At 33.7% G+C, this 24550-nt stretch overlaps 1 protein-coding gene across 1 annotated transcript in view; it reads right to left on the bottom strand.

Moving 5' to 3' along the window:
* Positions 1–23065, bottom strand: part of LOC103768132 (dystrophin-like) — a gene marked incomplete at its 3' end in the record, with an annotated part of 58230 nt that extends 35165 nt beyond the window's left edge. The window contains exons 1-8 of the mRNA XM_008935267.1: positions 23027–23065; positions 22741–22902; positions 16118–16228; positions 11817–11990; positions 9860–10015; positions 9197–9227; positions 7495–7529; positions 5173–5343 (exon numbers count right to left, since the gene is read on the bottom strand). Of these exons, the coding sequence (XP_008933515.1) occupies positions 5173–5343; positions 7495–7529; positions 9197–9227; positions 9860–10015; positions 11817–11990; positions 16118–16228; positions 22741–22902; positions 23027–23065 (879 nt within the window). The remainder of the gene's footprint in view (positions 1–5172; positions 5344–7494; positions 7530–9196; positions 9228–9859; positions 10016–11816; positions 11991–16117; positions 16229–22740; positions 22903–23026) is intronic.
* Positions 23066–24550: the final 1485 nt, after the last annotated feature.

Raw genomic sequence — 24550 nt, 5'->3', positions numbered from 1 at the left:
AGGAAGTACAATCTCCTCTCCTGTTAGATTTCTTGTTTTCTAAATGTAGAAATACATCTTTTCATTATGTTCACTTGGGAATTCATTTTGTGAACTAAAATAAGTTATAAGTACATATATAGAGTAACTTCTTCTTTACATAAGCCTCCATGTAGGATCACATCTACTATCAGATACAAGATTTAAAGATGACAGCAAGCTCTCCACTCAAAATTTCTGTTAGAATTCTGAAATGCCTCTTTCAAAGAAACTCTTATACTTCCATTTTATTTGAAGTATCAGTTATGGCTGTTTGGTACAGGACACTACAACAGAAATTATTTGATGCCAAAAATTTATTCATATTTCACTGAATGAAATCTTTCCTTAGCTTCTAAAGCAACCATTATTCATTCCTTTTTTGTGTTTCTCAGAAAAACACTGACCACATGCCTTAATGAAAACTGGGAGATCACATCACCACTGAATCTCCAGGACCTGAACATTTACCAAGATAAAATGCCATCTAGGTTCCTGGCTCCTAGGAAATGAAAGCAATCAGACAGACCCTTCTCTGTTAAAGCTCTGCATGCAGAGCATGCTTCAAGTGATGAGTTTCTAATCCCCATCCTGGTAATAGCAGGAGGAGGAAAGGGGGTTAAGAGAGATAAGACCAGCTTAGCTTCCCTTATACCAGTACCTACCATCAAAACCTCGGGAAAAAAGCTGCAGTGTAAAATAAAGGGTTTCTTTAAGAAAATGAACTTCTGATGGCTTGAAACCCTGGTGAAAGCCAGATTGCTCTGCAGTGTTGAAAAGCATGGGGACAAGTATGGATCCATAGGATGACAGGATGAATCATGTTAATATAAGCAAAGGCAGTTTCCTGTGCAGCCATGTACCCTTTGAGTGGGTTTCAGACCTCCCTCTCTGACACCACTGTACTGTGGCAGAGACATTATCTTTCAGTTTACTAACAAATACAACCGGGTTTGTTTTGTTGTTTTTTTTTTCACTTGATGTTTCAAAAGAGAGGGAAAATCATAACCTCCTTCTCATAAGCAAATACTAAGAACAAATTCCATATGAAAACAGAAACTACATGGGAATGGCTTTTTCTGAGGATGTAGTGGAGGCAGTTTCTGAGCTATATGTAATAATAAAAGAACAACCACGTGCAAGGTTGAACTCCTTATTGTTTTTTACACAATCCAGAATTATGACTAAATGCAGAAGAAACTTTAATTGTGCTGTTCACTAATATATGTAGATTACAAAAGTCTACACCAATGAATGATTGAAGAAAAGTACAGGCAGCGTGGAGGCAGATGAAACACTGTGGATTACTGAGCTGCCATCTTCACAATTTTAAGCTCTCTAAAAGAAATTAGGTGGCTCTGCTTTCACCAGGGGGATTACAGAATTAATCAGAAGCTGATATTATGGACTCCTCAATGGCTGAGTATATATATTTATTTATTCATAGCATACCTTATTATTTATCTTAATATCTTTTTATTGCATTCTGGCCACTGGCTATGAATCAGATAATTTTCCTTTACTGATTTTACTGACAGGAAATATATTGCTAAATGTGTTAACTAATGTAATTCTAAGTACTTAAATCAACTTTATACTTACTGGTATTATACACTGTGCTAAAGCATAACATTAAAGCACTGGCAGACTCAGTGCTGATAGCAGGGAGTGATACTGAATTTTCCTGGTTACACAATCTGCCACTTCCTTTTTAGAGAACATGATTTCCTGGCTATCTAATTCTTATCAGGCCAGCTCCTGATTAAAAGACAAATAAATCCCACAATGGTTAATGACTTCAGTAACAGATATGTGCACCAAATCAGGCTTCTAAGCATAAATGAATTTCTAATATACAAGTTTAAAGACTATCTTTTCAACCCCATGTCATATTTCTTATCTATTATAACAGAACTGAATTCAAATTGAAAGATTTAGCTTGTCTCTACTGAGTAAAAAGGCAGGATTTACAGCCGTCAGTATATTGCCCATTTCATTTCATATAACTCAGCCAAGTTTTTGTTCCATCTTTAGAAAAATTCTAGACATGAACAAATAACATGCTTCTTTTCATATTCAGATGAATACTGCTTCATTAACATCAGTTCCTGCTCAAGATGGTCATTCCTTTTTATTTCTAAGTGTTTATACCTTGAAGACAATGTTCCCATGTCAATATTTTTAATTCTAATTTCTATAACGATCTTTGAAACCCTCTGAGTTCTTTTAACTTTTAAGAAGTCTTGGGTGCTGAAAATGAATTAGAATGAAGTATAGTAACAAATATTACTGCTTCCTTGTGCTGTAAAGAAAAAACATGAACTCTCTGCTTAGTTGACAGCAGTACACATCCAATTTTCAGCTCCTTTGCACTGTTGAGTTCTTTTCTCTCCCCGTTCATTTTCCATCGTGGTTTTTCTGCAGATTTTCCTCACAATGGGAATCTGCTGGGCTTAATTAATCTCCCAGTGCATTTCATTAGATCAGTTACTGTCTTTGGCAGTCTACCTACCCAGGAAGTCCAAAGCCCAAAGCTGGGACATTAATCAGATACTGAGAAGCCCTGTTTCTGGGGACTGAATTATTGATGTACAATTTTATATGATGCCTCAGTATGAAATCCACACAGAAGTATCAGTATTGTACTTATTTATGAAGCCTTCACAAGAATTTTGAAGAGTCCAGAATAACACACAGCAACTCCTGCCTCTTACTGGGAGCAGATACTTTAGGAAAAAGTATACTTCACATAATTTCTGCAAATACTTACATTTAGAAGCATAAAGTCTGATACCTATACTATACGTTGGATTGCTCAAAATTAAAGTCTGCATATATTTATGTGAATATCATTTTATATTTCCTAAAAAGAATCTTTATAAAGAAATTCTGAAAGCCACTCACTCAGTATGTACATACTTTAACAAGAGGCAGCTGCTCTCATCCACAATTGTTTATCCCTATTTTAGTGATGAACTGACTAAAGAAGAGCTGAGGAACTATATGAGTTTAGACTGCAGTGAAGGCTTTGGGTAGCATTCAAAGACAAGATATGCTTTTTCACCATTATTTTTTCTGCAACCCTTTATGTATCGATTCCTTGTGAGAATTCACAACACTTAATGTGATTCTTTAAGATTAGTAAGTGAAGTGGTTCCCATTTGACATATTTTTCATGTTAATATTTCTTATTTTAATTAGCTTTTGTTACTTTTTTGATTGATATTTAAGATAAAAATATGTTGTACTTGTTGTAGCAAGTATAAGACATAACAAGGACTTCCCATTATGTAACTGCACTAATCACCAGGCTTTAGGTTCTAATTATGCAACTTCTGAAGCATTAAGGTTCATATGTAACACTTAAATGATCTTAAGGACAAATCTTTCTATTTAAACTGCTGTGAAGCTATAGACATCTAGATTAACCTTCCTGAGCACACATGCAGGAACATAAAATGTACATTTCTGTAACAATATAACTGTACTGTGCAGTTTAACACCACCAAAGATGATTTATATTTTCACAACTGAGTAAATGGACAGAGTAACTGTCAGGCTGGTTTTGGGGCATTAAAACTGTATAAATGTCTGTCAAGGTTGAAAGCTGGGCCAGTGACTAGGTCTAACCTGTCTCTTAAAAATCTTACACCTGTCTTTTATTATGGGTGTTAAAAAAATAATATTGGTCAAAAGTAGTGATAGTAACTGCACAGACTTTACTGTAGGAAAAGCAGCAAGTGAAAATGAGAGAACATCAAGTAGCAATAGGTTTTTTTACGGATTGGGTTTTGACTGGGAAGTCAAAGTGGCAATAGTCAAAGCAGTAATTGTAAGATTATAATACAGATATTGATTTTTTTCTTCTTATACACTACTTGTCATTCTTAGAGACAGTCAGAAAAAAAACTCACAAAAGACTTGTAGACTTTTTTTTTATTGTTATTAATTTGTAAATCATCAGCACATTTTAAAGGCTAAGGACACTTTATTGAGCTCAGAAGCTTGAAAAGGACAGCAGAACAACACAAACCACTAAAATGAAAATCAAATTTTACTTCATTCACTTTAATCTGCATGGCTTTAAAAAAAAAAAAAAAAGAATTAGTAAGGTTGCCTGTGTATTATTCATGACTATTTCTGTAATGCATGATGAACTGGTGAAATGTATAAAGAATTCTTCCTATCAAACAAAGCAGAAGTGGTAAAGTTTTGCACAAAACCCCAATACTGTTTAAGGCTTTTTTTGTGGTTTTCTTTTGAAATTATATAGGAACATTTATCCAAAATGCTGCTGGCTGCACATAATTATTTGAAAGTTTGCAGTTTGTGATAATGTTGAGCATAGTTTCCTCTAAAGCACAGATTTTATGTGTGATGAATTGGATTGTGTTCTGAGTTAGATTGGATTTTTATTACATATGCAGTATACAAAATAGATCAGCTACTGTTGAATGATATTGTGCTGTCACAAAACATCACAACAAGATATGCAGTTTGATGTAGGACTCTGGCATTCTTCAGTGATTCTATAAGATGTTTATCTAAACTGTGGTGCACACAGGAGTTTTGAGGAAAGTTTCATTTTAGGTTTGAGTTTAAACGTAAAGCAAGAGTTCAAGGTAGAGTCTCCTGGAAATAAGAAGCCCCAATAATGAAAACGAATGAGCTACAAACCCCAAATGGTAAAACAAATATCCCACCTTCTGGCTGCTATCTGAACATGTGGAATATATAGTGTTCTGACATCCTTAATCTTTCACCCACTGGAGCAGTTTTACTGTTTAATACTTTTCTGATTTTTGAGTAGAATGGGATGAGTGAGAAAGGGATCGCTGTTCACATTGCTCTCTATTTACATGGATACTGGATGGATAATGTATAATACTCTGAAAATTAAATTCTAACATTAAATTCATCTTAGTGAATATTACTGCAATATGAAAGTGAATTGTATTATTGATATATATGCAGAGACAAGATGGTTCAAACTTTTCTGAACATTAAAGTTAGGGTGAGATAAAGCCATAACAAAGTTCCACTAATTAGAATATTAGAATTTTTAATGTCTTCTTTATCAAGAAAAAAAATCTATCTTTCTGCATTATGAATAAACTGAGATGAATAAAGGTGCAGTGTGTGTTACATTGTTACCTTGCCCCAGGCAATTTCAGCATCCAAATTCTTAGGCATCCCCTGCACAGCTGATCTCTTTGTCAATTCTGCATCTGTTGCTGCAAGCCATTCTGTCATAGAATTAATTTCTTTTCGTAGCTTCCGGGACAATTTCAAGCATTTCTCTAATTCTTGTTTTTTTTCTGTCACCTGCAGAAAGAAAACATGTTTCTTAACTTTTCGGTCAAACAGATTTAATGATTTTTATATACCATTTTCTATATGCCACTTTTACAGAAAGGCTTAACTTGCAATTTCACAAGCCAAGCTACAGTTATCAAATAGTTATGTCTTGTCTTATTCCTCTAAATAGCTGTAATTTTGGCAAATGCAAACACCTACAAGAAAAATATGTGCATAAAGACACAATGAGTTTGAACTAGCAGTAGGTGTCTGCAAAACTCCTCTTCTGTTTTGAATTCATGCATAGCCAATTAATTTGGAAAAACTGAATTAACAGGCTTTACTTAAGACACAAAATAGATATCAAAACCCTTAAAAGAGTATATTTTCATATAGATGGCTATATAACAATATTGAATCCTCAACGTTTTTCCTATGTAGCTACACAATGTAGAAGAAAAAAAATTCCCTGCTAAAGAAATCTCAAAATCTTGAAACACAAAAGTCACAGAACAAAACCACAAGGGAGCATAGTTAACTAAGTTTTTAATTTGCTGAATGTTTTAGACATGAAAAACTATGGATAACTTCAATTTTCTTTGTTCTTGTAAGCATATTACATGGTACCTGGAAAGAAGGTAGTATTTATGTTGTCTTGACTGTCTTATATGGCATTCTGGTGTAACCTGGAGTAATAAAGGAAATACAATCTTTCCTACAAAATCCTGAGCATATTCAAAGAGAAAGGGAGAAGGTTCCACATACATAGCAGAGAAGGCAGAAGAGTAAAGGAAGATATCCCAGATGGGAATTGACACTACAATAGACATCAGGCAACTGGTACTTAAAAAATACAAATTAATAAATTATGCTGTGGTGAAGTTTAATATAGCCCGGTCAAAGAAGATGAATTAAGCCTGTCCTGTAGGTCACTAGTATTTAAAAGACAGTGCTAATGACTTTGCATGTCAATTAGTAATCCAGTGAAATTGTAGCCACTGATTTTTATATTAAGGGTTTTTGAATAGAAAAGAAAGTATGTACAGTAGTGTCAGGTATTCAAAACTGATATCAGTATGTACTAAAACTATTTTGGGCTTTGACACTGTTTGAGTACAAGTACTGGCACAACGATCAAATTGATTCCCAGCTCTACTGCCAAGGAGAGTTTGAGGTTTTAAAACGTAATAGGATGTTACAAGGTTAGGTACATGGCTTTTGTTATCCCTGAGTAAACAGATCAGATTTGCCCAGGGAATAAGCAGTAAAGTGTCTCTGATTGTATATTATCACTCTGTAGAGGACTACTACTAAAATCTCAGAACATTTCTTCACTGAATATGCTTTATGTGCTTTCTTGTATGCCAAATTTATTAAATGAGATGTCAGAACTTGCAGTCAGGCCAAGATGTAAAACCCTGGGAAGGCCCATAAAACAGCTTTTTAGAGCTCCATTCACACGCGGAGAAAGGGATGCACACATGTCTTTCAGCTCTGCTTCTAATGAGTGTTACTAGTCATTGTAAATAACTATTGCAGGTACATAGCAGCAATACAATGCAAAGTGCACTACCCTAAGCATGATCACCTGTGTAAAAATTCTAACACCTGGTATACTATAAAATGAAGTTACTGATACATGCCCAAACACAGAAAGAATATTTGTGTTGTGATATACATCTCTAAATTCTACACATAAAATAATACACTATTTCCATATACATTGTATACATCCAGAGGTTACTGATTAAGCTTTACTTCAAATGTACATGTATTTCTAAAGAAAAATAGGAAACAGTGCCCTCTAAAGGACTTCTCTACCATAAAGTGATATCAAACGTACTATTTCCATAAATTTCTCTATATTTTAAAGCTATTTTAGCTATGTGAAATAGTTTCCTGGCAAGGACTCTTAGATGTAATAAATAAAACTAAACTGAGAAAAGCAGGTATTTAAAGCAAGAAAAAAAGGTATTTTGCAGCCTGTTAGTCTTACAGTCAAAAATTCCTGTGCAGCAGTGGGATTGTGAGTAAAGGCCTGACCTTATGAGTAATAGTCTCTGCTGCATGCAATGCCCTTAGGAAAGCCAGAAGAACATCATTATTGTCACTTCCTTTTAGAGTCCAGCTCCCTGTTCTGATGAATTACCATAAAGAGATTGGACGCTAGCATCCTACCGACTGTACCTCACAACTAAACATGAGGAGACCACCTGAAGGAGGAATTAATACATATGAAATCACACAAGTGAGTCTATGCTTGAAGATGTGGTTTTCCCTCTGAGTACAGGTTTCAGTCCAGAGATTTACTACTAGTTATAACTATTATCAGTTTTCTCATTAAAAGACTTAGACTCAGTGTAATCAATTAGGTCTGATAATGACTGATTCTTTTACTACTATATCTCTGGACTTTCCTGACTCTCTCTAATACTGTTAACTACAATGTAAAAGTGTGAGAAATTACATCTAAGACAACAAAGTTTCAACAGCACAGCAGATTTTTGAGATACAATAATTTGCAACATGGCTCACTTCAGATCACTAATAGCGTCCTAATGGTATATTTTTATCCCTTCATTAGTTAAGAAAGGTTTCCTATATCAATGGCATCTATCTGCTTTATGTTAAACAATGTAGGAATATACACCACAGTTCCTTCTAAAATAATGGAGAACACAAATATATTAACTAATTTCAAATGACAGCTATCCACACCTTAACGAAGCAGACTTTTCATTTTTCTTGACACTAAAAGGACTAATGTCTCTTAATGCCTTTATTTTCTAGCAGGAGAGAGAACTATTTTAATTCAGGTTCTCAAATGAGTATTATCTCTGTCAAAAGTAAAGTAACAATGTTTTATTGTAGTCAGTGTGGCTTGATAATCATTACGTGTTTAAACCATATACTGACTCTCAGTATCCCCATGGGCTCATTTTCCTATCTAGTAATAATTTATAGTATTAGTAATTTATAATCTGACAAAGAATTTGCTTTGTCTTGTTTCGTATTTTTGAAGTGTACAGATTTTAGAAATAAACAACTGCTATAGCTGTCATTCTCAATCTTCATTCTGCCAGTTACAGCACCAAACTAACTGTATTCCTACAGTTTTTGGTGGATAGTTCTAACAAGGGCAAAAGAAATAAAGTATAGTAATCATGGAATCATTTAGGTTGGGAAAGACATTTAAGATCATTGAGTCCAAACAAGATAGTGGCTCAACCACTTCTCTGGGCAGCATATGCTTTAAAATCCTTCCAGTGAAGAAAGTTTTCTGAATACCCAAGCAAAACATTCCGTGGTTCAACTTGAGGCCATTTCCTCTTGTCCTATTGCTTGTTATTTGGGAGAAGAAACTGGCACCCACCTCCTTACAGCTCCCTTTAAGGTAGTTGTAGAGCGCAATAAGGTCTCCCCTGGAGCCTCCTTTTCTCCAGACTAAACACCCCCAGTTCCCTCAGTCACCCCTTACAAGACATGTGCTCTAGATCCTTTGCCAGCTCCGCTGCCCTAGCTTGTATGCACTGAAGGATAAGTTGTTAATTTAATTATTTGTGTAAAGCCTTCTTGAGGACAATGCCACAGTTCCTCTTCAGAACTCAAAAGTCCTTGTAGAGCATTATACTTCAGAAGCAAGAAACTTGCTCCTAGATAAAGCAGAATGAGAAACCTTTATGGATTGAGTTCTTTTCTAGATGAAGCTGAGATTATATAAAATAAAATTGGGAAAGTATTTATGTAGTCCTAATCATATGCCAGCATTTACCAACTGGTCAAACTTGGTGAGTACTGCATAAATATAATATTCAAAACAAACAATTGCATTCCAAGGCAATACTTTCCTCCTTATGCAGCTCAAAGCATGACAACTTACTTTTGCCCAAGATGAAGAAATCTGATAATCCCTAAGGAATGAAGAATAACAAATTACTAAATTCTGAACAAGGGTTTGCTGGTATCTGACATGTATAACAGCGGAAGATTTATTCCACTTACTGATAACTAAACAATATTCCATGTGGCTTAGAAATTAAGACACAGTGAAAAGGCAAGTCAGGATTGTACATGACATTTAAACCACTGAATGGTTATGACAAAAATTGAACACCAGTGTAGTCAAGAGTGCAGAAGTAGCAAAGCATAGTGGTACACATATACCTTCTGAGGAAAGCTGCAGTAGCAAGATTTTTGGTCAACAGATTTTTGAACAGCAACAAATAGAATGATCTGTACAGTCAGAGGTATAAGATAATGAAAAGGTAGAATATTCTCTTTTATGAAGTAGCTTTTTAATTAACTAGTGAAGAAATCAAATCCAAAATCGAAGTATTTTTCTGACCAGAAGGTTATTTTTTCTGAGCAACCAAACAGGCATCCTGATGATTGGCTTTGCTCCATTCTTTCTGTCCCACTGTTTAGAAAACGTGAGTGTCTTGAAAGGAACCAACAAAAAAAGTTTAATTACCATAGCTAGATTATTGTTCACTTTGCCAGTCTTAAAGAGGGCATAGTTTTGTATTAAAGACACAGAGCTTACCTTTGCCCCTAATTCATTATATTGCAACTTCAGAGCTGTAAGCCTTTCATCCAATTCTTTTGGGTTCTCTGTCTGTTGCTTTTGAACAATCTGCCTCCCAGTTTTTATCACTGTTTCCACTTCAGACTTCACCTCACTCAGGCTTTTATATAATTTCTAGTGAAATAGAAATATGAAAGTGAAATGCCACCATTAAAATAAGTAAAAGGTATTAAAAGATGCAGTAGAAGTCTTTGCATTATTTTCTGTATAAAAACACCATCATCCATTACTATGAGTACCTTTCACTCCCATTTGAAAGCTACAGTATTTGAGAGGTACCATGATATGTGACTTAAGGACAGAGAAAGCTCACCTTGAGTATGTGTGTCTACAAAAACGTTTCTAAGAAAAGCTAATCCATTTCTAAATCAAAATTCAAATTAACAAATTCAGAACAGCTTGTCTTTACTAATAGTGGCTTAGAAGACTTGTCACAAAAAGCAGTGATAGAAATGTTATAAATAAGAAAGTATGCATCATCACTAATTGTCTTAAGATATGGCAAAGGTTATTTTCAAAACAATTCAGATAATTAAATATTTAAAACAAGAAGAAATGTCTTCTTTCAACTCATACAGCATGTTTGGTTTATTAAAAGTACAAAAAGCCACAGTAAGTCTCTACAGAATATGACGGGGCTGCAAAAGCTAGCGGTCAACTGAAGATACTTAAATTTGGTACAGGGCTTCTAATTACCATATAATTGTGAATTATTATATTGAGAATATGAATGTAATGGTAATTGCACTAAAGAAAAAAACAAGATGCAAAGAAATAACATCAACCTGTTCCAAAATTACTTTTCAATTTAAAATCTTACAATTAGATCTGAAAGATGTTGAGGGAGAAAAAAAGAAAACCAACATTTACAGACATGCCATCACCCCTGAGAAAAAAACAGATGAAGACCACAATCTGATTATCCTGACTTTTGCTGCTAAAATCCCCATTTAATTATCACCAAGCACATGCTGTTCATCTTTATCTTTAGTTCCCTTGAACAGTAAAAGGGTACACGATTACAGGGACATTAAAGAGACACAAAGATTTTCTTCATATTCTTTAGGACATATTCAGGTCATTCACTCTTTAACTGTGAGAATGCCACAGCACGGCCATCTCATGGCAGCTGTAAGCTATGGTTTTCCTTTATATTTTGTGTTTCCTGGCTAGACTTGTGCACTGCAACATCTCTTTTGGTTATGTCATAGACTGTAATAACTGTAGCATAATGTGGAAAATTGTGTCAATACAGGGAGACAAACTCATATGGAAGAAGGGAAGGGGGAATTTAAAAGGGGTCCAGACTGGCCTTCTCACACAGTGAAAGTGCATGGCCATTGTTTGAAGGTTCACTGAAATTAGAATGTTTTGATGTTTTAATTATTTGTTTTCAGTTTTGTGACTGATACTTCATTTCTCATCCTAAATTCAGGACAATATTCTGTCATTTTTAGTTTTCTCCACGTAAATTCATATTTCCAAAATTTGTCACTCAATTAGCATCCCATGTTTCAGAGAGGTCTTTGCTATGACGGAAGAGAAGAACATGTAGAAAAGAAAAAGGTACTGTAAGACTGTTAGAAGTATTTCATAATGTTATTAAATCATGGGAAACTTTCAAATTGAATACAATTTTAAGTGTAGAATGTCTTTCTAATCTCATTTGCAAACAAGAGAAATAGGACAAAGAGAATAAACCCTTTCTCTCTATTACTTCTTTGGAAAAAAAATAAATCAAACTTTAACTAAAAAGGTTCCTATAATTTTCATTGTGTAACTTCACTCAATTATTTCTCAAAATCTTTTCTGATATCTCCCTAGGAAATATTGACATTGTCATTGAAAATACTTTACATCTAAAAGGCAGAACAGGCAGGAAACAAACAGAAAAACAGCATCTTTAAATATTCACCATGCAATGATCCAACTGTGATTGTACTGCTTCCTGCTCAACACTCTTCATCTCTAACTTGGGCACCTGCAATTTCACTTCATCTAAAATTCTTTTACATTCTTGCAGACGTTGTTCAAAGTTGGCTGGCTTCTGAAACAAGCGAAACTTCATGGAGACATCCTGCAGCTTTTTCTGAAAAGCAAGCATGGGTGAGAAGCAAATGTGGAATCAAATCAACATTGAAAATAAGTTCAGAATCCTTAAAATCCATTGTCAATCAGCAGGTTCTTACTTAAAGAATGTAAAACTTTTGGGGAAATTACCAGCGGCAGAAAATCTTTGTCTTCACAGGAGGAAAAAAATGTCATATCATTCAGAACACTGGATGCGGCAGATTTGGTGATAAAAGAGTGACTAAACTGAAGAAAGGGAGAGAATTTGTGTTTTCCAATATGCAAAATGTTGGAGGGGTGGAGTGAGAATAGAGTTTAATTTCTTGAGCATAACGCACCAACATTCAAGAGTAGACACTCATTAACTCTACTGTGTTGCTGCTTCTTGGTACAAGGAATGAGTCTCTTAGTCCCTCAAGGAAAACCAAATAAAGAGGCTGGGTAGTAAGGAAGTCTAGCACAAAACCTGAGATTTGGAGTATAAAATTGTTTCCTATTTAATTTTTAAATAGCTTAACCGAGAGCAAAAAGAGAGTAATTTGAAGACAGAAAAATCTATGACAAGCATAGCTTGTATTTTCAGTCTTCACAATTTGTTATCTTTGTGCACTAATTGTATTGCTTGCTCATATGTTCCCTATCTCAACAGGAGGGAATATAACCAAAAATAAAGCAAAACAAGTGTATTTTAATTATCTATTTGAGTAAGAACTTATTTATTTGTAGAAGTACAGAGCAAAGTACTAGTAGAATAAATTTTTCTACTGTTTGAAAAAAAAAATCACAAAGAAATGGATAGGTAATTAAGTAGGAACTCAGCATTTGCAAGCACACTTCTGTGTTAAAATCCTGGACACTTCATACCAATACACTATTGTCTGTACTATACAAACATGACAAAAACTGTAATAAGGAATAGAATTAGCCTAGACATAGGAAGTAGTAAGACTGCTTCTCACACCTCCCAGATTTCTGTGAAGGGGCCAGGAATTGTGAGCAAAAGGCAGTTCTAAATAGCACAGAAAACTGTATAGACTTCCAGCAGCTCGTCTCAACAACTTTCCTCATTAAACACTCTTAATGAAATGGAGATCCAACGGGGTAAGAAAGGAAGATTTTCCCTAGATAAATAAGAGAACAACTGAATAAAAATAGGAAACAAAGGGTAGGAATAAGTGGTCTTATTTTTATTCAGTGTGTTTGCATATACTAAATTCATACTTAATTAGTTTTTCATCCTCTTCTGACATTTCAACTTGTTAAAGATCAAGTTTTGTGATAAACTTGCAATGTCACATCAGTATCTGTTACAATTTGTGTTGGTCAATACATTAACAACGATCCAGAAAAAAAGAGAATGACAGTATTAATGATAGAGAAAATTAAAGCCATCTGTGAATAGGCACTGAAGGATTGCAAAGTACTGAGAATCTCTTGGGAAAAATAAAAAAAACAAACAAACAAAAAAAACCCAATTATGTTTACTTAATCAAAAATTAAATAATGTATAAAGGATGACAGGAAAATCAAAGCTGTATACATCAGTATTATTTAACATACTAGTCAGTCTGGAAAAGAGACAACTGAGGAGGAGGGAAATTAGTGGTATGCAAACAACTGACTAGCAAATGATTGTTAGCTGTTTCTCAAAATTATTAAAAAAGGTGACACCAAGTTAAACTCTTATATAACAAAACAATGAATAAAAAGGAGGACAATGGACAATTTCACACAGCATTCAGTTAAATTGTGTAACTAGCTGTTAAATAAAGTTAAGGATTCCAGCAATTTACAAGACTTCAGAAAGCACTGAGACTTGAGTGTTTAAATATCTCTGACCCGGAAGTTGCTTAGCTGCATATTATTGGGAAGCATCAGTAAACATTCACCTTACTGTACACTTCATCACTGCTTTCTGGCTACTACTGAAGATACAGTTTTGGGCTAAATGTATCTTTGGTGAGAAGTAACATCAGAATTCTTAAATACTTAAAATGTGTAATCGGCTCAATTTACTTCACCTCAACAGTTGAATTAATGGCAATACTCAAACTTCATGGTCAGTAGGCAAACCTGGCTGGCCTAGATAAAGAGCACAGCAACAAGAAAAAGGGAGCCCATAACTAAGTCACCATAGTTCATTTTTGATTTGAGGAAATGTCTTCTTTGGAAGCAAAGGATCTGTAGTTATTCAAAAGCAAAACACGAAAATAAATGTTTTTAGAGATCTAACATTCTTCTCTATTACATTGAATAGTGTTAAAATATCACTAGGAATTAGTAATATGGTAAAGGAATCAACTGAGCATCTTTTTACTCTGACAAGTGTATTTACCTTAAAAAGCAGATGAAAATAATAGAGAAACAAGAATGTAGTTTGTCTGCTGTATAATTTCTTCCCACAAAGAATTTACTATTGAATTTCCAAAAATAGCCCTTTTTTAGACAAAGTTGCACTTTCATGTAAAATGAATCCTTAGCCTAGTATGACTAATTAGTCCTTAAATCACTAAGTCAAAATAGATTTTTGTTTTGCTAATCATCCTTTTTCCTTTAAATTTAAAATTCAGAATTTAACTCTCAACCTGCACTAATCCTAAAAGCCTGGATAAATTTGCTCACTTAGCAGTTGTTTCAAAATACCACTGCCATTACTCATTTTATAGTAATTTACTTTTTGTCTAGGTAATTGAATTAATAACAGAATAAATATGTCAAATTAGAAATATTACTTAGTATATATATAAAAAAAATGAGTGCAGTATTTATAAGTGAGAATGCTCTTAAGGAAAAAGAGTAAGTGAAGAAAAATCTTGTGAAATATGATCTCACTAAAGGTACTGCACAGTGATGAAAAGGAATTGAAGAGAGTTTACTGGCCTAAAATAAAATATTGTCATAAATATATGGAACAAAGGGTTCAGGCTTTACCCTTTTTGGTAGTTGATATTTACATTAAGTTTGTAAATTTGCAATTTTTTTTTTTTTTTTTTCATATTTTATAAGCAAAACAGATTCTCAAAATTACCCCACCAATTTGTCAAAGTTCAAACTGACAAACATGGTCATCTAGAGAAGCCTTTTGAAGAAAAAAATATCTGCACAAGGATGGATTAAGAAAAAAATAAAAAAGGCACCTCAAAAGGGTAGTGCTCCCTTGCATGCTGTTGAATTTATAAACATTTAGATACAAGATTATCTGATACCTGCATTTCACTTATGAAACACAGGCAGCATCACAGCTGTCATGGAGACCATCAGAAGGTGAGTTGGTGTGGAGGAAGACAGAAAAATAAAGAAATATAAGTATTTTCAACAAAGAAAAGCTAGTCCTGTAGATAGAAGGACACATTTCGAAATCATATCAACTTATTAATTACAAATTAATTAACTGTTAAGAAGCCATTAATGTAATTCATAATAAAATATCAAACTGAGGCTAAGATACCTAGAAATATTGGACAGAGTAAAAGGAAAAGATGGCCTCCTTTACCGTTAATACCATAATGAAATTCTTTGTCTTTCCTAATGAATTATGACAATTTGTTTTGCAGCCTGGGGAACTTTGGCACTAATGCCAAAACCAAACCAAACCAAACAGTCAAGAACCTGCCAAGATTAATGGGTAAAAATGTATATTTTCCTAAGTATTAATTAAGTTGTCTTCGATTTCAGAGAGGTCTCTAGGTCTGTTAAGCTAGATCGAATAACACATGACCTAAAATTTATTTAAAATGATGACTATAATGCACTGCTTAGCATAGCATAGTCTTTCAAATGCAGTTTTACCAAATATTTCAACATATTTTAGACTAAAAATTTTCAAGTACCTCTAAAGCTATACAAAACAAAATCTCACTGTAGTTTTATTTTTTACACCCTCAGCACACTCAAAGTACCCCTCATGTAGCAGCCCTACCAGCTGATTAGTGCACCCGAGAACTGTTGCCAACCAGACAGGAAGGCTCCCATAGAAAAATGACCAGTAAGAAGATGTGGATGGCATGTTTTATCCACTCTAATTTCCTGACTAAAAGGAGCAGCTAAAACAGTAGAGACACCTTAAAAATGCTTCATATTATAGTACTACTCATGTTGTTTGTTTGCATGAGGGAAAGAAAAAAGGAAGAAATAAAATTTGCATACCTGTGCCACATCAATTTGAGAAAGCACTCTTTTGGCAGTATCTTTACCCCGGTTCTGTTTCTTCATTTCTTCCAAACTAATCTCATGGCTTGTTAATTCAGATTGTATTTTCTATTGAAAAAACAAAGACAGTATTCAGCAGGGTTTGAAGAAAATGTTTATGTTGGTAATATTATTTGGAAGAGCTGATTTTGAAAGATATTAAACAGAAGTACTACACTACATACTGGATCATTAGAGGAAATGATTCAAAGAATTATTTGTTCACCAGCCTCTAAATTATTCAGTTTAGTTTTTCTTGATCATAACAAAACTTTTGTCTCCCACTCAAACATTTATAACTCTGACATTGTGACACAAAAGACACAATCTTGCTAAGGAAATGTGGATTAAATTGTAGGCAAAAAATAATTATAACTATCTTTCTTCTGAAGAATATTTTCTCCAGGAAAAAAAACATAATTAATCATAGAAAAGAAAAATACAAATAGAAAAGTGATTTGCTTCACTATTCTCTTTTCTTATTATTTTCACAGTATGGTGAACACACAAGTTGAGAGAAAACTGATCAAAGTATCCTATATGTATAACAACATCTCCATCTCACAGAACTGTGTTGCAGCTAAAACAGTATATAATTTGTGGCATATTACTGACCAGAATTTGTGTTCAGTATTTGTAGACATGCTAAACGCGTAATGACATGCAGTTCATTAATACACTAATTTAATCCATTTTCTTACACACATTTCTGGTTATCTGTTTCTGCACAACCACTGTGTGATCAAGACTTCACAAGAAAAATATCGGCCTTGTTAAGTCACCATAAATCAACCTTACAAGAAACAATTAACTTAAACAGTGCTGGCTAGTGCAATGTAATGGAAAAGAATTCCCATAGCGTATATTGATACAACATAATTTAGAGAAAATAATTTGGTTTTATGTTCAAATTGTTAGAAAATGAGAAACTGTTATTAGCAGAATTGTTATACAAGTACTACTGAGAACAATTTTTCTATGAAATAAAGACAAGGTATGTTTCCCCCCAGGAAAGGTAGTTGAAGCCATTACTCTTGCACAAAAAATTGATTTTATATTTAATCTTTTTTCTTCCTATAGTATACAAACACTTCTGACATTCTCTAAGATTAGCTATTAGTTTAAATATAGACACATGCATCTATCTTACAGTATAGCAATTTGTAAAATATGAAATCTGTTTAGTTTAAAATACTACCAAGAATTATGCAAATAAAGAAAAGAGGTTTTTAAGTTAGTTTGATCCTTCAAAGTTTGAATATAAGTAAAAATGAGTAACATCTTCATAGATTATTAAGTACAAAGCTGTGTACACTTCATGATGTCTATAGGGGTATTCCATGCTTATAATGATTTGTGTAGCATTATAGAGTCTTGTATTTTACAACACTATATTAAAAGATTTGCACAAGTTATATTGACAATGTATTGAAGTAAATTTCAAGAGAAAAAGACAAAAAAATAGAGAAGACTATTGTCATTACCAAATTTAATGGCAAAAATATATTTGAGACAATGCAATCAAAGAGAGAAGGTCTATTTAATAGTTTATTTTGGAGTATACATTTTCTTTGTCTAAGTTTGCAGTCTCCCCCTTGAAGTGTAACAGGATTATCTTTCATGTTTGTACAGCATATGGATCAAATTATTGGTTGTGATTTACGATTAGTCAAATCAACATTAGCCAAATAATTTCTTGATATCTTGGAAGCCAGAACTGTACAGAGAAGGAAGGAGTAAGTCTGAATGTTTGAAAAATACATTAATTTTTATTTTATTTTAATTATTTATTTTTTTGTGCATTTTGGCTCATTAATTTTGGCTCATTAATTTCTTACATCAACTTTTTAAACTTCCACAAGAAAACACTGCTTTTCAGTGATTCCTGTCTATTTTCTCTTTTAGTAAAGAGTAAAAACTGCCTTAATTTCATTTCTAGAACATCGCAATATAGTGTATATAGCACAAATACTACTGTGCATAAATTATTGTGTCCTACAGGTTAGGGATTCTCATTTTCCATCAATGCCACTTTTTCAGAAACTTTATTCATTTGGAAAACTTTTTATAGATACAATTCTGTATATATATGCATACATATATAAACACTAAAATATAAAAATATTTTAAAACCTATTTACATTCACAATACCAAGAGCACTGATTATGCCTGTTCTCATAAAGATCACTTCTATAATAAAAAGATGTTACTTTCAAGAGGATATGGTTCATTATTTCTCTTTATTTCCAGTCTTTTATATTCCAATAATAAATTTATTACTTAAATTTGATTTATTTTAAAATCAAATTTAAACAGATGAACAGTAAAATGCAGAGCATTGTTAGGTTGATAGTAAAAAACAGAGAACTGGCAGTGCAGCCAGTTCTTGGAAAAATCCAAACAATATGAAATATTTGCCTCATTTGAAAATTGTCACAGAGCTAACTGTAATCTCATGCTTTGAGAACAGCATTTAGAAAAAAAGTAACAGCATATAAACAAACACTGTACAATTATTTGCAACAGAAAATTGAACTAGAAGACTTTATGTCACTTACCATCAGTATGTGCTACCATAATTAGAAAATAAATTATCATACTTAGAAGGAAAAAAAAAAAAAGACATACGAGTCAACAATATTCAGCAAAATAATAACAATGGAAAGTATTCTTTTGGAGGGGGTGGGGGGAATCAAACCAAACCCCTCAACTTTATGTATTTAATTAAAAAGAAATGACTTATTTATAATCAAAGGATAAAAATACATAGAACAAACATTATGGAATGATGGCTGAAAAGACAAGATTAATGGAATGCACATCTAATAAGCAAACACAGATTTTGGTATGAGTAGCACCGAAAGGACTACACTTCAACAGTAGCTCACAGTTCCTATTGATGTAGTACCAGCAGGCTGAAAAAAAGTTTGAAAGACATTCTGGAAAATATACTAGTCAAAATGCTATCTCATGGCAGCTCAGTGATACAATTTTCCACCCCAGAAATGGGAGAAATTTCTCTTCTCTTTTGTCTGTTCCTTAAGAAGGAAGAAGACTGTTGGTTCTGTTACTTCAGGAATGGGGCAAGATCACAGGAGATGTATATTACAGTGCACAGTATCCTCCAAGACATCTTAATTTCATGTTGTCAGACATCAATGTATTGTATTGGTTTAGTTGCCAGAAATTCACAACACGTGGAGAAATTACTTTGCAGTCAGTATTGACTACACCACCAAGACTGACAAATTAATAGTTTTTCAAAAACTGGACAAATCCAGAAGAAAAAAGTTATAAGTCATACATACATTAAGACATTCCAAGATGAGACAGGGAACCCTGATCTCACTTGAACTTAGAATGAGCAAATAGGTGAAATATTTCCTACAGGGATGCACTGTAATCAAAGTGGCCAATTTACTAGTCTCAATTTGATTTATAAACTTCCACAAAAAAATACACTAAACATAATAAATTACAGTACATTAAACAGTGTTGCAGCAAAGGGATTAGGTTAAAATAAAGTTTATAGAATTGGACACCCTTATTTTTTTTCTTCTGTGCTCTCTTTAAAGTTCATTGCAGAAAAATGATTCACTAAATCCTGCTTACTGATTAAAAATCTGATTTATAAAACCTGTTCCTGTACAAAAAGGTTATTTTCATTCTGTGGAAAAATTAAAAAAAAAAAAAAAAAATCGCCAAATCCTCAAGGAGAAACATGCCCTATTTTCTCCATGGAAAGCTTCATAAGAGATGTCAGAAGGGTTTCCATTCTAAAGCTATGGAGATGGGTAGAATGTGAGAACCTGTATAGTACAGATATCTGCATAGATATTAAAACTTAACACGTATCAGCTATTCCCTCTTTGACCACTAACACACACATGGCTGAACAAAAAAAATCCTCTCAATTTCCAGCACAGGAGAAGTGTAAATACCTCTAACATTAGATATTTTACTAAGTATATAATTGTGGATTCTTTGTCCCAAAATATTAGTCTAAAAGCAACGAACCATAGCATTATCCTTGTCAAGTAATACATTGCACAGCTGAAAAACTCTGCTATTATATCATAACATTAACTGGTTTTGAACATAGCACAATGATAGTTAAAAAACAAATTAATAATCAACTTCACTTAGAAAATAGTCAGGTGTATAATGGTTATCACTACAGAACTGATGTTATTCAAGGAGTTTGTTGAAAAGGCAAAGTATATTAATTTTGCTTTTCTCAGAAACACAATATTCTGCACGTTGCATTTTACAGGTCAACAGAAAAGTGATTTGTCACGTGCAGGTGAGAAGTGAAATAAGTGTCTTTTGTGTCCTGTAGTATAAAAACATTCAGGTAACTACTGAGACTAAACTGAAGTACTTATTGGAGATTCTCCTGTCAGAAGTTATTTAATAACAAAGCTATAAATAATTATCTGAAAACTATTTTGTCATATAAAAGTAATACTTTCAGTAACATTTATTTTCCTACTGTTAAAGAGTACTTGAAAAAAAGGTCAGAAACTGACAAATTCTTGTGATGATTACTTCATTCCCTGCATTTTCTTGGTAAATTCAGAGAAATTAAAAGAGACTTCAGTTGGGATCTTGAGATCAAGCATACAAACAATCTTCCCTTATGCAATATTGTTTTAGATTTTACCTTGTTCCTACTTTTTCCATCATCACACCTTGAGGAATCTGACCTGATTTATCTGTGTGGATGTTGCTGGATTGTTTTGTCTGAATACAGCATTTTTAGATGTACTCAAAATTAGTTGGGAGGCAGTGGCTGTTGAGCATTAAATTCTTAGTGCCACATGGTGGAGTAAGAAGCACACAGAATTTGCATTCAAAAAATTATCCAAAGGAGAAATTGAACAGCACATACTTTCCTTTCTTTCTGTCAACTTTCAGAATAAACTAACTTTCACTTAAAAAGAGAAGCTAAATACAATTTCATTTTCTCAGATTAATTTCTGATCATCTGAACTAAAGTTTATTCCTCCTAACAATGTTATAAACAGATTTGAATTTTTGAAGTAAATATGCAGAGCTCTCAAAAAAGGAGCTCAACAAGTGCCTGATTATAAATTCTCCCATATGTTATTTTAGAAATGAAATGCATATTGCTGAACAGTTTGCTAAATCCCCCAGCATGGATAAACTGACCTCTGCCCAGAAACCAGCATCACTGACTGAAAGATTCCTATTTCAGCTGTGCAGACACTGTTGTAAGGTATCTTACATGAATGAACTCTTTTCAGCTCTACAAAAGAGCTGTGCCAGCAGAAGCTGCACAGGAGATATGGCCTTTCTGTATGTGCCTATTCTGGCATTCACTAAAAGAATGACTCAGGGTATTTATCCACACAAAACTGATTGTTTATTCCCTTTCCCTCTAAGGATTTCAAAAAGCTTCATGACTGAACTTCAGAGAACTTCAATATTTGCATTAAATCTGTAATCTGCCCAGTATTTTATTTATTTTTTTTTTAATTAGGTCCCAATGGCATCTTAAAATAAAAACATGAAAAGGAAAAACTCAGTAGCCTCTCTGATGATTTTACCACAGTGGATATTGTATATTCAGGTGAACTTGACATCAGACAATAAAGTCTCAAGAACAAATTCAAGTTCTGCAAAAGCATCGAGCTGAAATTTTCCCATGAAAGAGTGCTAACTAAGGTTGAAGGAGTTTTGTGCTGCTTCAGTTACTGAAGTTCTGAATTACTTCCTTTTACACAGTTTGTTAATCATTGCCAATATTGAACCTGAGGGCACACATAAATCAGAGGTGTCCATGGCATATGAGGCAGCACTGAAGTGTTAGGGTCCAGATAAAAAAACCCACATTAATATAATTTTTTTCTTGTGTATTAGAGTTATATAATTACAAGAGGAGAAATTAAACAGATACTCTTTAACAACTGCTGATTTGTATCCTACTTCATATAAAATTGTTTCCACTATTCATATTTCCAGAAAGGAGAAAACTAATTGAGGAGAGTCAACTGATAGCTAACATAGTTTAGGATTCAAACTGAAACAATAATTTATGTGAATCTGATCCTACTGTTATAGTGACCTAAGTCAGAAGCAGATAAATTAGAATAAGGTTTGAAATAAGATTGAATGCAAATATGATCCTATTTTCTAAATATAAGTTTTTAATCTCCTACACACACAAAAAAATATCTGCATGTACCTACGAAGATTCACACACTAGGAAAGAAACTGATAGCCATATAAGAGTAGTGAAGATGATGAGATTCTTCTTTCTAGGATGGGAACTGGATTTTAAAGTCACATTGCTTATCTTCATGATTTTAAAATTACTGCATAGTCTTCCATGACATTTATAGGTCTTTACATCTTCTGGACCGGTATATAATATAAATCAGAAGGAAAATATGACTTTACCAGAAGATCTGCTTGAACTTCTCAACATAATCCGACCTAAAATTTCACTTGCACTTTCATACTGATTCCTGTTATTAGTACGAAGGTGAAGGACAACCAAACATTCTTTGATTGAGGAAACCAGTAAGCACATCAGTTCAACCTGTACATAACTTACCTGTGCTTCCTGAGGGACCTGTGCTGCATCAACTCTGTCTGCAATGTAGGCTGCTAGCTGTTTGTCAATAACAGCAAGAGACTCTTGGACTAAGCGAAGGGTTTTGTCAGTCTCCTGGGCAGATTGAATACTCTGTTCAAGACTTTTTTGTCTTCTCACGGCCTAAAAACAATGACAATGTTATCAATATTCACATTAATAATGCATATAATACATGTATTCCCACAATTTTTTTTTTCCAAAACTGTTGGTTAAGAATCAAGAATAGTACTCCTGACTCATCCACCTTTTTGTACGATAAGTTGCGCATCTTTTTGGCACCCATTCAGTTCTTTTTAGCAAAAAATGAACAAAACCCCAGATTGCATAGACAAGTTCCAAAAAAGTAGGACCCTGAAAAATCAATGCATGTATTGAGGATTTCTATATAGAGTGAAAGTTGGCAAAGCTGCATAATAAAACCATCCCAATAGTGCAGTCTTTCATTCTGAGGCATACTGGTCTTCCTGATCTTATTATATAATTCAAGAGATTTTGTTTACTGAGAATAAGGTTACTGTCATCACAATCCCATCTGAGTCAATCCACTTCAGTAAGTGAGAGGGATAAAGACTCTCTTAAGAAGGTGCTCTCTTACATGAATTATAAATAGCTGTCTGGAACAGAGGCAATGTCTACTCTGGAAAAAAAAGAGACAGATTCTTGTCTTGTCTTGTCTGTGGACTTGCTCACTCTATTACCACTCTCACCCTAGGAAATTGACTCTTGCTTCTCCTCCACCACCAGTGCTACAGTGGATTGCCTATCATCAACTTTTATACAATCCCTTTTTTGAGAAAGGTTCTTTCCTTTCAAAGGAGGTCACTTTATGTTTTACCAAATCAGAACAATAAATTTTCCTTCCAAGTTGTCCTTAAAACACATGTATGTTTAAACACTTAACATAAATGGGTTAGTTTTAACTATTATTTGTAACAGTTTCATATGATATTTACCAGGTAATAAAGATGGATTCATATTTTACTAAGACTACAGCTTCTGCCTAGTAGAGTTTCTGGTTTATACAAAAGGCGTAATTATTACCAACAATCTCAAATGCAATACAGCTTTTCTCTTTACATGCTCAGCCATACTGCTGACCACAGAAGAAACTCACAAACTTTCTTTGACATGCATCAAAGGAGGAGGGAGAAAGCAAAGAATCTCTAAATAACATTACTAATGTCCTGCCATTTTTCATGTCCAATCATACCTCTTCTCTTTGGTGAGCCAGCTATACTTTAATTTGATTTTATACCCATTACGAAACTCTTGCCTTGAACAAAAGTATCTGTCAGCAATTCAGTGAGAATATTTGATATATCTGTACCTTGTTCACAGAGCTCAGGTTTTTACAGAACTTCACATTTAACAAATGAAAAAGATTATTTCTTGTGATCCATCTTTCTAGCTGTTTGACTTAATTAAAGGATAGGGATCCAACCTGTATTTACTATATTTGTGTTTGTAAGCAGCTTTGTGCTATTTCAAACCAGCTGATCAGCTAATCTTGTATCACTGTCAGTTCCAGGAACCTTCTGTGGAACTGAGCAGCTTTACATAGCAGACTCATGCTGTCAATCTTAATGGAAGCACCTGAGCCACTAATGTATTATACATCCTACCAAATGAACCATTGACACAGTGTAACTTCACAGTACAGTACTAAGACTTGCTGCTTAAATGACTTTCACCTTCATCTGCTTTGAGATATTATATTACAACGTTACCAGCCAGTTCAATGCAGTAGGCTTAAAAACCATAGCTTCCA

The sequence above is a fragment of the Merops nubicus genome, unplaced genomic scaffold (assembly GCF_000691845.1).
Source record: "Merops nubicus isolate BGI_N331 unplaced genomic scaffold, ASM69184v1 scaffold4022, whole genome shotgun sequence".
Classification (NCBI taxonomy): domain Eukaryota; kingdom Metazoa; phylum Chordata; class Aves; order Coraciiformes; family Meropidae; genus Merops; species Merops nubicus.
This window is presented reverse-complemented; position numbering and strand designations above follow the sequence as displayed.